The sequence below is a fragment of the Suncus etruscus genome, chromosome 14 (assembly GCF_024139225.1).
Source record: "Suncus etruscus isolate mSunEtr1 chromosome 14, mSunEtr1.pri.cur, whole genome shotgun sequence".
NCBI lineage: Eukaryota > Metazoa > Chordata > Mammalia > Eulipotyphla > Soricidae > Suncus > Suncus etruscus.
The window spans coordinates 83,786,164-83,801,343 of NC_064861.1; the positions used below are offsets into that span (position 1 = coordinate 83,786,164).

Below are 15,180 nucleotides of genomic sequence, written 5' to 3' on the forward strand. Positions count from 1 at the left end.
TATATCAGGGATCAACCCAGATCCACTACGTTCAAGGCAAATACCCCACTCACTGTACAGTCTCTCTGGCCCCTTCCTAACTTCTTCACATCTTTATGTTATCAAAGGAGAAAGGCTCCTTCACTGTCAGATGGAACCCCCAGGTCCTCTGGGACCTGCAGGAAGGAAAGCCCTGGAGAATATCTCTGAACTTGCTCTTTTCAGACCTCCAGATTCCTGGGCTAGGTATCCAATTGGGTTCAACAGGAGAGGTCAAAGGTCAGGTGAGAAAGCCAGAAGAGAAGACCTGGAGGGTTATGGAGGTCATCTTGCCTCTATGCACCACAGCTCAAGTTTTCATTTTATTTTTATTTTGGGGGGCTTTTTGGGGAGGGGGTTGGGAAACACCTGGTGATGTGCAGGGGTTACTTCTGGCTATGTGCTCAGAAAATGTTCCTGGCTAGGATATGGGACGCCTGGATTGAACCCAGGCCTTTCCTGGATCAGCCGCTTGCAAAGCACACGCCCAACCACTGTGCTATCACTTTGGCCCCACAAGTTTTTTATTTTAACAGTATCCCAGAATGGCCAGTTCCAGGCTTGTAGGTATCAGATTAATGCCAGTGTTTGTTATAGTTTCTCAAAGCTTAAAGAGTGACAGTTTTTTTCATTTTTCCATAGCATGTTTCATAGAGGTGAGTTTGATGGGTTGTTATTTTATTATTATTATTAACTTATTGATTGATTTCTTATTTTTGAATTAAATCATTATGTGTTCTGGGCTTACACCTGACTTTAATTAGGGTTCTAATCTGCTACCTAAAAGGCTGAATTTAACCAGTGCTGGACATGTGGAAGGCAAAAACTCAAATGCCTGTTGTATCTTTAGCTAATAAACAAAATAGATGTTATCAGAGCCCAGTCCATGAGAGTGGGGGAAATTGATGAGCAGGGCTTCTTCCCAATGATAAACTCATTTTGGTCCTCGGTCCCATCCCTGATACCATAGACCATCTCCCAACCCCTGCCAGGAGTGTTCTCTGAGCAGTGAGAGATCAGTCCTGAGACAGCCTGTGTTTCCCAAAACAAACCCAAGAGTTAGCTCTTCAGAGATACACTTTATTTTCTCCTTTCTTTTTTGCGGGGCTATAACCGGTGGAGCACAGTGCTCACTTTTGGCTCTGTGCTCAGGGGACCATATGGGTGGGGTCAAACTCCAGTTGGCTATGGGCAGAGCATTTACTCTGCCTGCTCTACTATTCTCTGAGCCCATTTGATCTTCTCTTATTCCAGAGAAATGAACACATGCTCACACAAACTCTTACACATGAATATTTTATCAGCTTGACCTGTAACATTGAAAGTCTGGATCAAAACCTAGATATCTTTTAACAAATGATAGTTAAACCGTGCAATCTATGTTGTGAAATAATCCCAGTAATAAAAAGGACAAACACAGGAGGCAGAAGGAGAACAGAGCAGGTAGAGCACTTGCCTTGTTGATGGCTGACCAAGACTCAATACCTGGAGCCCATGTGGTCCCCTAAGCTCCACTGAAAGTGATCTCTAACTCTAACGTAAAAATACAAATATATCCATGAGCTGGGTGACTGTAACTCTACCCTGGATTTAGGTGTACCTATCTGAGACCCGCCCATTTCTGGGCCGGGTCTTGGGAACTAAATATTAGGTGTGGCCTTACCTGAAGACCCCGCCCATTCCTGGGAGGGGTCTTGGAAGAGGTAGATAAGCCTTTGAGCCAGGGGATTAGGCCCGTTAGCCCTGCTGGGCTCTCTGGCTTTTGTGTCTCTGCGTTCTGGTCTTTGACCAGCATGGAGCCCAAAGGGAAGATGGCTGATAGGAGTTAAGAGGCAGGGCTAGCAAAGAATGGCTGTGCTTGAAAGGTTATGATAGAGACCACACATGTGGTGGATAGGGATGAATAAAGCTGATGCTTCCTGATGCCTGTCTCTGGATGAGTCTGATTCCGCTGTTCACCTAACCTGGGACCCTCCGGCTGAATGGGGGTTGCAGAGCCACATGGCCTGAGATGGCAGAGAAAGATCCTTCTACATCCTTCACCATCCATCGCCATCGACCACCATCTTTAATTAATTAATGCTACAGGTGACCAAACTAGAGAAAGGAGGGGAGCTGGAGGGAAGGGGGTTTGGGTCAGGTCCAAGGACCCCTGTGCTCTGTGGTATGTCTGGCCCTACTGCAGCCCTATCCTGGCATCTCTTCAGACCCCAGGCTGCACTGAATCTGCTCCAGGACTGACAGATTCATTCGTGTTTCCACTTAGGTCTCCCAAGGGTTGTCTGGGGTCTGGGGCTCCTACTGAGCGCTTCCAAACAAGTGGCCACTTGAAGCCTCACCCCCCCACCCCATTCTTCCTAGGTAACTTGACCTTACCTGCAAGACCCCGCCCATTTCCTGGGAGGGGTCTTGGAAAAGGTAGATAAGGCTTTGACCAGAGGGGATTAGGCTCTTTTGGACTTTTGCCAACATGGAGGTCAAAGGGAAGATAGCTGAAAGGAGTTAAGATGCAGGGCTAGCTAAGAATGGCTGAATGCTTAAAAGGTTATGATATAGGCCACACATGTGGTGGATAGGGCATGAATAAAGTTGATGGTTCCTGAAGCCTGTGAGTGAGTTCAATACCCGTCGTTTTCTTGGAGCCCAGACCCCCCAGTTGATGGGGGATGAAGCCACGTGGCCATGGCCTAAGAATAAAAGCCTCCATCTTTCTCCATCCAGCAACCATCGCTAATTATTTAATTCCCTCATTAATTATTTAATTCTATAGCCACTGAGTCTGGGAAACTCAGGGGACTTGATTGGGTCATAGTTCTGGGAATTATAAGGCTTCACAGTGGTGCTTGGGCACCTCTAAGTGCTCAGGGGCTTTAGGGCTGCACCAGGCAGCTAAGGTCAGGGCTGAGGGGCTGGATTCCCCAGGGAAGGTGCTGAAAGAAACCTGGTGAAGCCCTTAAATGCCTTTCTGGCTCCTTTGCTCCCAATGGATTTAAATTTTGGTTTGGTTTGGTTTTGTGTTTAGGGGCTACCCCAGGCTATGTTCAAGAATTACTCCTTCCTTTACCCCTAAAACTCAGTCAGGTTCACTCAGATTTCAAACATTTCCCTCTGAAAATTACCCTAAAGAACGAAAAGAAAAAATTTCAAAATTTGACTGAGTCCTAACTGGCCTTATTTATTTATTTATTTATTTGTTTATTTTGGTTGTTTTTATGTTTGTCCTGAAATGCACTTAATTGTCTTGTTTGTATTGGGCCACATCAGTTGTCTTGGCAGTTATTCCTTCCCCAATTCAGGGGATCAATTCAGGGGATCCTTCTAGGATCAAGTGCCCAGGATCAAACCCGGTCACCCTGTGCACAAAGAGCACCCTCCCTGCTGTCCTATCTCTCTGGCTCCATGAGTCTAATCGCAGACATCTCAGCCCTAATCTCAGGGAAGTGGCCGGTGTTTGACTCAATATAGTTCATGAACCTGGTCTCACTGTAAGTGTTTAATCCACATGGACTGAATTTGGCACATGGGTTGAGATACAGACCAAAGTCACATTTTATAATTTTTGTTTTTATTTTTTAGACCACACCTGACTATGATCCAAATTTACCCTGATTTAGGAATCACTCCAGTTGGTACTTGGAGGGACTAAAAGGGGTGCAAGAAATTAAACCCTGTGGACAACAGAGATGGCCAAGGTTCTCCCAGCTGCTCTGTCTCTCCAGCCCCAGGGTTCATTCTGAGAGTGGCCAAACTCTCAGTGCTGAGAGATTGAGCTCTTAGGGAGAAGATCTGGGGGTGAAACTCTAAGTTCTGAGCTCACAGTCTGAGAACAGGGCAAACCTCGGGTAAAATGATTACACAGATCACACCACTTGGGGACAATAACATTTAATGATGGGTTCCAGCAGGCCCTGAGACTCAGGGATGTCCTGGAACTTGACAGAAGGAAGCTCTTGGATAGTCAGGCAGGGCTTGAGCTATGAAGGAATCAGGTTCAGTGTCTTCCCTCAGGGAAGGGGCCAAGGGGCCTCATGACAGATCCACAGAATCTAGGAGGTAATAGTGTCCTCGTTCCTTGTCCTACAAGGGGAAGGGGGTTCAAGGTCCGTGCCCAAGTTGGGGGCACCACTGACAGACCCTACTGCTGACTGGTCCTGCAGACGCAGCAGTGAAGTTTTGGGGAACACTTGGTGTTTGGGAAACCCAGGGCTCTTCTGCCTGCAGGGTTCAGTCAGGATGTTGGCGGAGGAGAGCACCCTAGGTGTAGCCAGCAGGGCTGAGGTGCCGGTCTTGAGTAAGAGGAAGCAGCGTCCATCCCCATAGCCCCGAGTGGTCAGAGACAAGGCCCGTCCTGCGCCACCAGCTTCAGGTCCCAGGTGAGCAGGCGAAGGAGGCCGAAGACCACCTTGGCCTGGTGGCACCTGGGGGACTCCTGCATATGCAGGGCTGAGTGAGGAGGGAACCATCACAAGGGCTTCCCCCATTTCTGTCCACCACCTGCACCCACCTGTCTCTGGGCTTTACGGTGCTTCTTCCTGGGCCTAGGTTTCTTCCTGGAGGGGCCTGGGTGCAGCATCTGCAACTGGAGGAAAAGCAGGAGGTATGAGGGATCCCAGTGTCCCATGTCCTCTGTTTGAAGGCGCCCTACTACAGACCCGAGTGGTATCAAAGACTCTCAGACTAAAGGGCTGGTGTGACCGCTGGAAGGTGCCACCAGATGCATGTGGGTCCTACAGCTCACTAGGGGTGTAGGTGACTTCGTGGGAGAGGAGAGGTGGCGCCTCAAATGCACTCACGCAGGCCCCCAGGTCCCGCTCCACCGCCGCCAGCAGCTCCAGGGTCCTGCCACAGTCCGGGACCAGCTCTGGGCTCCACAGGCCGCTCAGCACCGCCTGGGCCTCCGCGATGCCCCGGGCCACCAGGCGCAGCCGCGCGCACGACTGCGGGGACAGCGACAGTCAGGGAAGGGGCTCCGGCTGGCTCTGCCGCACCCGGGCCTGCACCTTGGGGGTCCCGCGCTCACCCAGGGCGGGGGATGCGCCCTGCGGGGGCGGAACGAGCAGTTGCGGGGCCTCCAGCTCAGCGTCTCTTCGTCCTGCGGGCACGGTGGGCGTTACTGGGGCTTCCAACCCGGACCCAGGCTTTGCCCTCTCTGCACTTGAACCCAGGCCCAGACGCTCCAACTGGACAGCAGGGCAGGGCGACCCCAAAAGGAGGGACCTGGATGCCTTCTGCCCGCCCAGCCCGAGCCCGCATTGCCCGACGGCTGCTGGTTCGTTCCACCCAGGGCCCACCCTGGTGTCCCTTCCAGGACGCTGTGCACCAGGTGAGCGCCTGCAACCTATGCCCAGGCGGCCTTGGGTCCGAGCCCCTGGCCAACCCGCACTCACGTAGCGGTCCCGCAGCGCCTTGACGGCCGCCAGCGCCCGGGGCTCCAGCGCGCGGTAGTGGGCCAGGGGGCAGCGCCCGGGCGGCCCTGGCGAGGGTCCCGCAGCCGCGCCAGCCGCCACCAGCACCCACAGCCCCAAGGCCGCCCCAGCTCGGACCCGCAGCCACATGTCAGTCTCTCTATGGTCCCCGCAGTGCCAGCAAAACCCTCTGCTGCTCCGTCCGAACCGTCCATGGCTCTTTATGCACGGGCCCAGCCGAGCCGAGTCGAACCGGGGGCGCCGGACTTCCCCGATCCGCTAGTTTCCGAACGTCAGCTCGGCCCGGGGCCCGGGAGTCCCTTACCTGCCCGCTTGCGTCATCCTGGCCGGGTCCCAACCTGCTGTCAGGCCAAAGTGTCTCCCTGTGCTGGCTCTGGGACACCCTCTGCGCTCTTGGAAAGAGGGACCGAACCTGCCCTAGCTGCTGAGTTTTGAGGACCCACAGAGCACTGAGGGTCTCCGGAGTGCCCTGGAGTAGTAGTGGTCCAGTGCTCGCCTCCCTTTCTGTCCTCTTGTCCCTGTCTGTTCCTGTTTTATCCTTCCTTCTGTTCCATTTCTCTCCCTTTTTTTATTTTTTCTGGGAGTGTACAACTACAGAACTCAGGTGTTAATCCTTATTCTGTGTTCATAAAGTGACTCCTGGCATGCTGCAGGGACCATGTAGGTTTATGGGGATGGAACTCATGCCAGCTGGGTTCCAAGCAAAGGCCCTACAATGTGTACTCTATTTCCTGCCCCTCCTTTGCCTATTTTATCCCACATTTCTTCTCTAAAGTTTCTCCAACTCTCTGGTTTCCTGTTTCTCTTTTCTGTGGTTTATAATGACAGGAGAGTTGGTCTCTAGCTTGGTCCCTTATCTAAGGAGATTGTTGTCCCTTGTTCGTCTATGGAACAGAATTTGTAGTATTCTCTGTCCCAGACAGATAAGAACACAAGGAGAAGGTACATTCTTGACTTGATACCAATCTGCTCCTTCTACAAGCATACATGGTCCTTAAGAAAAAGGACACAGTAACAAGGGAATTTCTGAGCACTGCCAAGTGTGGTCCCACTGGTACCCCCTAATACTATTTCAAAAGTTCACTCTTCTGCATGGTGGTACTTTGATGGGTGTTAAGGTGCCTGCTTGCCTTGCACACAGTGGTCACAGTTTGACTTGGCATGGACTAAGGTCCCCACAGCACTGTCTGTGTGACCCCAAAGTCCAAACAAATTACACTTTCCAAAAAGCAAACAAATCAGCTTCAGCCAGGAGAGAATCCCCATGGGCTGCCAGCCTGGGCTCTGTCCCAATAATCTGGTCCCTTTTGGTCCTTTTCCTTCCTTACTCTAAGTGTCCCTTTCAACTCTCCTCAATTCCGTGTTTCTGTTTAGTGATGTGCTCATGTGTGCAGAGCCAGAGGATTATTTGGAGGATGATCTCAGTCATTTCTGTGATCATTTTACAAAACTGCCCATTTCTTTCTCTTTCTTTTCACAGATGGACAAACATGTCAGTTGGTGCCAGGGGCACCTTCTCTGCCAAGGGTTTAACTCCCCCTTCCTCCCACATTGAACTTGGTTCCCATCAAAAGTGTTTTCAATATATTGTTGGGTGTGTGTGTGTGTGTGTGTGTGTGTGTGTAGCCTCATCCCCCACCCATATTTCCTAGGTAACTTGACCTTACCTGCAAGACCCCGCCCATTCCTGGGAGGGGTCTTGGAAAAGGTAGATAAGCCTTTGAGCCAGGGGATTAGGGGCTTTTACCCTGCTGGGCTCTCTGGCTTTTGGGTCTTGGCCTCTTTTGGTCTTTGACCAGCATGGAGGTCAAAGGAAGATGGCTGAAAGGAGTTAAGATGCAGGGCCAAGAATAACTAGTGCTTGAAAGGTTATGAGTAGGCCACACACATGTGGTGGATAGGGTATGAATAAAGCTGATGCTTCCTGATGCCTGCCTGTGAGTGAGTTCAATACCCGTCACTTTCCTGAACCCCAGACCTGCTGGTTCATGGGGAATGAAGCCACGTGGCCAGAGCCTAAGGACAAAGGCCTCCATCCACCTCCATCCTTCACCATCCATCGCCATCCAGATCCATTATTAATTATTTAATACAACATGTGTGTGTGTGTGTGTGTGTGTGTGTGTGGTTTCAAGGGTTACTTTTAGCCCTGCTTCATAATTCACACCTGAACATGCTCTGTGGACTGTATGGGTGCCTGGGATAGTTTCTGGGTCAGCAGTGTGCAAGATCCTACTTTTGTGCTAGCTCTCTGACCCTGGCTCCTAATTTTTCATTCAGTGTCTTTTCTCTTATCAAATGTAGCTCCATCTCATTCCATTTCATTTCCAAAAGTTAAAATCAATTGGAAGCAGAGCCAGAGAGCCAGTGGAAAGATTACCTGCTGCTTTTCAGGACCTTCCCTGAGGGCTCCAACCCTCAGCCCTGACCTTAGCTGCCTGATGCAGCCCTAAAGGCCCCTGAGTACTTAGAGGTGCCCTAGCACTAACATGAAGCTTTATAATTCCTGGAACCACAATCCAGAGCCAAGTTCTCAGGGTATAGCAGAGACAGTAGCCACTTGCTTGAAAGTGTCCAGTAGGAAAGCCCTGGACATTTTGGGAGATCCCTGTGGGGACATGAATGAATCTATCAGTCCCAGAGCAGAACCAATACTGCCTGAAGCTGTGGGTCAACACAAGGAAAGGGCCACAGCAGGTCCAGATGTGCCACAGAGTACAGGAGACCTGTGATCTGAATCCCAAACCCCTTTCCCTCCAGATACCCTCCTTTTCCTAATTTGGGCTACATTCATACCCATTTCTGCCCTCCCTTCCAGTGAGGGCTGCTCTGCTGCTCTCTCCTGAAGACCATACCTATCCACACCTCCTGTGCTCCCTGTTGCCCCCTGAACTGGCAGCAACTAGACCCGATTCCTTAGCCACATCCCAGTTTTCTGTATCCTCACCTCTAATTGGGTAATGAGTGTCACTGTGCCCAAGAACCTCTTCTCTCCTGGGCCATGAAGGAAGAGGTTGAGCCAGTATCCACTCTCATGTGGGGTCCCCTCATTCCTTCTTTCCTTTCTTCCTTCTTTACTTCTTTACTTCTTTCATTATTTCCGTCCTTCATTTCTTGTGTCCATTCTTTCTTCCCTTTCTTTCCTTTTTTCTTCTATCTGTTCTTCCTTCTCTTTCCTTTTTCTTTCCACCTCTTCCTCCTTTTCCCTTCTTCCTTTCTTCATTTCTTCTTCCTTCCCTTTTTCCTATTTTCTTTCTTTCTTTCTCTATTTTCTTCCTCCTTCCCTTGCCCTTTCTTTTTTCTCTTTCTCTCCTTATATTTTTTTCTTTCTTTGCCTTTCTCAATCAATAGTTCATTTTTTTCTTATCGTTTTCTCTTTCTCCCTTCCTTTCTTTCTTCCATCTGACACCTGTAGTGTTCAAGGTACACTCTGGGCTCTACATTTGTAGCATTCCTGGTGGGCTCAGGGGCCAATGGGACAGGTTACCCTTATCCATCTCTTGCTACTTAGCTCCCTCCTTACTGTGCAAACATCTCTGGCCCTGAAGGTTCACGGGATCCCCAGTTACAGTCCACATGACTCACTGGAATTCCAAGCAGCTTATGCCACACCCTTTAGTGGCACCTTTTCTTTCATCCCCAATGGGGCACAAAGAAATTGCCTCTCTGAAAGACCCTTCAGTGAGTTGAGAGCCATGGCCTTCCTGGGGCCCCAATCCTGAGGTCCCCAGTCCTGAGGTTCCCCAGTTTTGAGGTTCCCCGATCTTCTGTCACTACAGAGTCAGTTTCACTTTCGTTCCAGCAACTCCTGCTGAGGCGCCTCCTGGGACTCCCCAGCCTGGACACCTGCAGGAACAGTCACCTGTCCTAGAGCGATTTTCGCTTTTCCTTCATCAGGAGGGAACACCCAGGGAGCCAGGTTAAAAGATGAGGAGCCTCAGCTCAGCCCCAGACACTTGCACTCGATTCAGGTTCAGAGACCCACAAAGCCTCCCTGAGCCCCACAGCAGAGCACTGATTCCCAGAAGCCAACAGCGGCCAGAGCCCAGTGCCCCTCAAGCACCAACTCAGGAACTTTCTGCTGCAGAAAGGAGTGTCCAGGTGAGCCCACCCCCGATCCTGTGGGGATTCTCCCCTGCACACCCACCCACACTGACCTTCCCTTTGTCTTCTCAGAGATGGCCACCTTGGTGATGCTGCTGCTAGGCACCTCACTGATGACTGCAACAGGGGCACCTGCTGTCTCCCAGCCCCCCAAGGCACTCGGGTACCCCAGTGACTGCCAGCTGGCCAGGTTCCAGTCACTGTCTCCTCAGGAGCTTCAGGCCTTCAAGAGAGCCAAGGATGCTTTGGTGAGTGTCCCTATCCTCCTCCACTCTCCACTACTGAGGGTCCCACCTCTGGGTGCAGGTAGTACCTTCTCCCATGGGCTCCCCAACCCTGGGGGTCCCTGTTCCTCTTGCACTGACCAGCTTCTCTGCAGGAGGAAATGCTGCAACTGAAGGGCTGGAACTGCACTGGGCGCCTGTTCCCAAGGAAGAGAGACTTGAAGCAGCTGCAGGTGAACTGGGGATCCCTACATTGCCTGGGTCACTCCTTTTCTGTGTCCCTCTCAGGGTGCTTCCCTGCCCATCCCACCTACTCTTGGCTAAACCTCCCCCTCATTCCCAGCTCTCTGGGCCTGTTCTGATGGACCCCCAACTCTCCTCTCACCTGACAAGTGGCTGAGCACACCTGTTGCCCAATGGACCCTCTGTTCCATTGTGCTGTGACCCATGTCCCCGTACCTTCCCCACCCTGTCCCCTCCCTCCCTCACCCCTCATCTCTCTCTTTTTCCCTCAGGTGTGGGAGCGACCCGTGGCCCTGGAGGCTGAGCTGGCCCTAACTCTGCAGGTCCTGGAGGCCATGGCTGAGCCATCCCTGGGGCCTATGCTGGACCAGCCTCTGCGCACCCTGAAACTCATCCACACCCATCTTCAGGCCTGTGTGAGTTTAGGGGTCCCTTAGTACCTTCTTGCCCTCCCCGTGTTCTGCTCAGTCTCACTCTTCTTCCTCTGCCCCCAGGTTCCTCCTCAGCCCACAGAGACCCCCCGACCCCGGGGTCGCCTCCAACAATGGCTGCAGAGGCTCCAGGAGGCGCCACACAAGGTATGTAAATATAAGTGTGTGGGGGCGGGGATTTGGACCCCAATGATGGTGCATCTGACCCTGCCTGTCCTCCCCCAGGAATCCCAGAGCTGCCTGGAAGCCTCAGTCACTTTCAACCTCTTCCGGATGCTCACTCACGACCTGCGATGTGTGGCCCAAGGAGCACTGTGTGTCTGAGCTCAGCACTGCCTCCTCTTCCACCTGCCGGATTGCCTTCCACCCCCTTATTTATTGCCAAATCATTATTTATCTACTATTTATATATTATTTATTTATTTGTTATTTATTTATTTATGGAGCATCTCCACCCAACCAGAAATATTTATTACAGTAATATTGAAATATTATTATGTAATGCCTATAAAGGTCATTAAAATGTTATTTTTCTACTTCTATAAAAGCATACAAATAAAGTGTGTAAACTTGTTCTGTACTGTATGTGGCTTTCTTCCCTCCATCCAGGATTTAGTCACCTCTTCCCCATAGAAGGCAGCTCACCCCTCAATCCATAGTCTCTCTTTGTCCCGCTGGGGGTCTCACACACTCTCTTAGTGGAGAGCCACAGTCTCACTCCGAGGATGTCTTTTAATGCTTATTTATTTATTTATTTATTTTTGGTTTTTGGGCCACACCCAGTAACGCTCAGGGGTTACTCCTGGCTATGTGCTCAGAAGTTGCTCCTGGCTTGGGGGACCATATGGGACACCGGGGGATCGAACCTCGGTCTGTCCAAGGCTAGCGCAGGCAAGGCAGGCACCTTACCTTTAGCAACACCGCCCGGCCCTTTTAATGCTTATTTAACATTAAACATCTCTTAAACTGCTTTTGTGGTTCTCTGATCTGGTCTTGGCCATTGTCACCAGAAACACATTTCTTTGGTTTTTGTTGTTGCAGCCACACTCTTAATGCTCTAGGCTTATTCACTTGAGCCTCCCCCCCCCCCCCCGGGTGAATTGGATCTGGTTTAATGAAGGAAGGTCAGTCTGGCATGGCCCACAGAGAAGCCAGAGGCATTCACTTCAGAACTCTCTCCTGCCTGGCTTGGTTTATTAACTCTTCAAGGCTACTTGCTTCAGATCTGTCCCCTGAGTTGGAAATACAAACCTGTGGGGTGATTTCACAACCTGGAAATCGATTTTACAACTGGCGCTTTGACAGTGGCCCAGGCACCCGAGAAGACTCCAGTAAGTCTAGGTGCGTGCTAGCCTAAAACATACTGAGCTTCTATCCCCTCCCATCATATGGTTCCCCAAGCCAGGAGTGATTTCTGAACACATAGCCAAGAGTAACCCCTGAGCATCACCAGGTGTGGCCAAAAAACAAATAAATAAAATAAAATAAAATAAAAGAGATATTCACTAAGACTGACCGACAAGAGACCCTAACTTGACTAGGAGGGGAAAATGAAAAGAGGCAAATGAACTTAGACAAAAATAGATCAAAACAAAAAATGAGAGAAGTAAGCAAAGAAGGTATATCAAAAGCAGAAGAGAAATGGAGTGAGATGAAGCTATATTTGGTACAAATGAAGACACTGAGGGGAAATTTGCCAGAGCAATAGCACAACGGTAGGACCTTGCACAAGGCTGACCCAAGTTTGATCCCACGCACCCCAGGCAGTCCACAGAGCATGATCAGGTGTGGCTTTTAAAGCTAGACCAGAATAAACCCAGAACACAACAAACAAACAAATGAAAAATTGAAGGCACTTTTGGTGGGAACCTAGTTCCAATGTGGAAGGAAGAGGCATGAAAAAAAGCCCCTGGCATGGTTATTCATCTGTGAAAATAAAGAGAAAGTAATGGTCAGTTTTGTAAAATGATCACAAAGTAACTGAGATCATCCTACAAATAATCCTTCAGGCTCACTCTGCACACACCATCACATTACTAAACAGAAAAGCAGAATTGAGGAGAGTGAAAGGGACACGAAGAGTAAGGAGGGAAAGGGACCAGATTATTGGGACGGAGCCCAGGCTGCAGCCCATGGGGATTTCTCTCCTGGCTGAAGCTGATTTGTTTGCTTTTGGAAAGTGTAATTGGTTTGGAATTGGGGGTCACACCGGGCAGTGATCTGGGGACCATAGTCCGTGCCAAGTCAAATATTGGCCACTGTGTGCAAGGCAAGTAAGCTCCTTAACACCCATCAAAGTACCACCATGCTGAAGAGTGAACTTTTAAAATATTATTTAGGGGGACGTCTGGGACCACACTTGGCAGTGCTCAGAGATTCCCATGGCGCTGTGTCCACTTCTGATTTGAGGGATCATGTGTGGTGGTAGAGGGAGTAGGTTGGTATCCAGTCAAGAATGCACCTCCTGGTTGTGTTATTATCTGTCTGGGACAGGAGCTATTTCTGAGTAACCCCTGAGCAACGGCGAGTGTGGCCCAAAAACAAAAACAAAAACAAAAACAAAAACAAAAAAGACTCCTGTCATTATGAACCACAGAAAAGAGACAAGGGAAACCAGAGAGTCTGAGAAAGTTCCAGAGAAGAAGTTCAGAGAAAAGGAGATAGAGGAAAAGAATGAGAGGATATTTGTTAGGGCATTTGCTTTGCATTCGACAATCATCCCACATAGTGTCCCCAGCCTGCCAGGAGTCATTTCTGAGCAAAGAGCCAGTAGTAATAGTAGAGTTCTGCTGTTGTACACCCCAAAGGGGGTGGGAAACAAGGGGAACAGAAGGAAGGATAAAACAGGGACAGACAGGGACAGGACAGAGAGGGAGGAGAGCGCTGGGCCACTGCTAGTCCAGGGCACTCCGGAGACCCTCAGTGCTCTATGGGTCCCCAAGTCCCGGCAGCAAGGGCAGGCTTGGTCCCTCTTTCCAAGAGCGCAGAGGTTGGCCCAGAGCCAGCTTGGGGAGACACTGCTTTTCAGAGCATGTTGGGACAGGGCCAGGATGGCGCAAGCGGGCAAGTAAGGAATTCCTGGGCCCAGGCCGAGCTGACGTTCGGAAACTAGCGGGTCGGGGAAATCCGGCGCCCCCGGTTCCACTCGGCTCGGCTCGGACCCCGCATAAAGCGCCATGGACAGTTCGGACCGAGCAGCACAGAGCCGGCCTGGCACCGCGGGACCAGAACAAGGACCGAGATGCGGCTGCGGGTCCGAGCGGCGGCGGCCTTGGTGCTGTGGGCGCTGGTGGCGGCGGGCGCGGCTGCGGGGCCCTCGCAAGGGCCGCCCGGGCGCTGCGCCCTGGCCCACTACCGCGCGCTGGAGCCCCGGGTGCTGGCGGCCGTCAAGGCGCTGCGGGACCGCTACGTGAGTGCGGGTCGTCCAGGGACTCGGACCCAAGGCCGCCTGGACATTGGTTGCAGGCGCTCGCCTGGTGCACAGCGTCCTAGAAGGGGCACAGGGCGGGCCCGGGGTGGAACCAACAGCCTTAGGGCAATGCGGGCTCGGGCTGGGCGGGCAGAAGGCATCCAGGTCCCTCCTTTTGGGGTCTCCCTGCTCTGCTATTCACCTGGAGCGTCGGGGCCTGGGTTCAAGTGCAGAGAGCGCAGAACCTGGGTCCGGGTTGGAGACCCCAGTGACACCCACCCTGCCCGCAGGACGAAGAGACGCTGAGCTGGAGGCCCCGCAACTGCTCGTTCCGCCCCCGCAGGGCGCATCCCCCGCCCTGGGTGAGCGCGGGACCCCCAAGGTGCAGGCCCGGGTGCGGCAGAGCCAGCCGGAGCCCCTTCCCTGACTGTCGCTGTCCCCGCAGTCGTGCGCGCGGCTGCGCCTGGTGGCCCGGGGCATCGCGGAGGCCCAGGCGGTGCTGAGCGGCCTGTGGAGCCCAGAGCTGGTCCCGGACTGTGGCAGGACCCTGGAGCTGCTGGCGGCGGTGGAGCGGGACCTGGGGGCCTGCGTGAGTGCATTTGAGTTGCGCGCCTCTCTCCTGCTCCACGAAGTCACCTACACCCACACTTAGCCTGTAGGACCCACATGCAACTGGTGGCATCATCCAGCGATCACACCAGCCCTTTAGTCTGAGAGTCTTTGATACCACTCGGGTCTGTAGTAGGGCCCCTCCAGGCAGAGGCCGCTGAGGAGACGGGGTGCTGTTTTCTTCATACCTCCTGCTCTTCCTCCAGTTGCAGATGCTGCACCCAAGCCCCTCCAGGAAGAAACCCAGGCCCAGGAAGAAGCACCCTAAAGCCCAGAGACAGGTGTGTGCAGGTGGTATACAACCACGGGGCGAGGGGCTTGGGAAGTTCCCCTCCTCACTCGGCCCTGCATTGCAGGACTCCCCCAGGTGCCACCAGGCCAAGGTGGTCTTCGGTCTCCTGCGCCTGCTCACCTGGGACCTGAGACTGGTGGCGCAGGAGGGGCCTTGTCTCTGACCACCTGCGGATGCAGGAACGGATGCTCCTTCCTCTTACTCAAGACCAGCATCTCAACCCTGCTGGCTACACTAAGGATGTCCACGGTGTTCCCTTCCTGGACGACTGAACCCAGCAGGCAGAAGAGCTCTGGGGTTCCCAAACAGAAATTCACCTGAACCCTTCACTGCTACCTCTGCAGGACCTGTCAGCAGTGGGGTCCAGTCAATGTACGCCAACTTGGCATGGACCTTGGACAAAGTCCCCCCTTGTAGGACAAGG

The 15,180-nt window shown here is 52.1% G+C and overlaps 3 protein-coding genes across 3 annotated transcripts; 2 read left to right on the top strand and 1 right to left on the bottom strand.

Annotated features, from left to right (window-relative positions):
• Positions 1-4,348: 4,348 nt before the first annotated feature.
• Positions 4,349-5,573, bottom strand: LOC126028521 (interferon lambda-4-like). Its single transcript, XM_049787485.1, has 5 exons — positions 5,406-5,573; positions 5,039-5,110; positions 4,812-4,955; positions 4,523-4,597; positions 4,349-4,447 (listed from the first exon to the last, which is right to left on the bottom strand). Exons 1-5 carry the CDS (start codon positions 5,571-5,573, stop codon positions 4,349-4,351), a joined length of 558 nt encoding a protein of 185 aa, XP_049643442.1.
• Positions 5,574-5,636: 63 nt separating this feature from the next.
• LOC126028522 (interferon lambda-3-like) lies at positions 5,637-10,770 on the top strand. Its single transcript, XM_049787486.1, has 6 exons — positions 5,637-5,715; positions 9,621-9,796; positions 9,928-10,005; positions 10,288-10,431; positions 10,510-10,593; positions 10,672-10,770. Exons 1-6 carry the CDS (start codon positions 5,637-5,639, stop codon positions 10,768-10,770), a joined length of 660 nt encoding a protein of 219 aa, XP_049643443.1.
• Positions 10,771-13,687: 2,917 nt separating this feature from the next.
• On the top strand, positions 13,688-14,919 carry LOC126028523 (interferon lambda-4-like). The gene is made up of 5 exons (XM_049787487.1): positions 13,688-13,855; positions 14,146-14,217; positions 14,301-14,444; positions 14,671-14,745; positions 14,821-14,919. Exons 1-5 carry the CDS (start codon positions 13,688-13,690, stop codon positions 14,917-14,919), a joined length of 558 nt encoding a protein of 185 aa, XP_049643444.1.
• Positions 14,920-15,180: the final 261 nt, after the last annotated feature.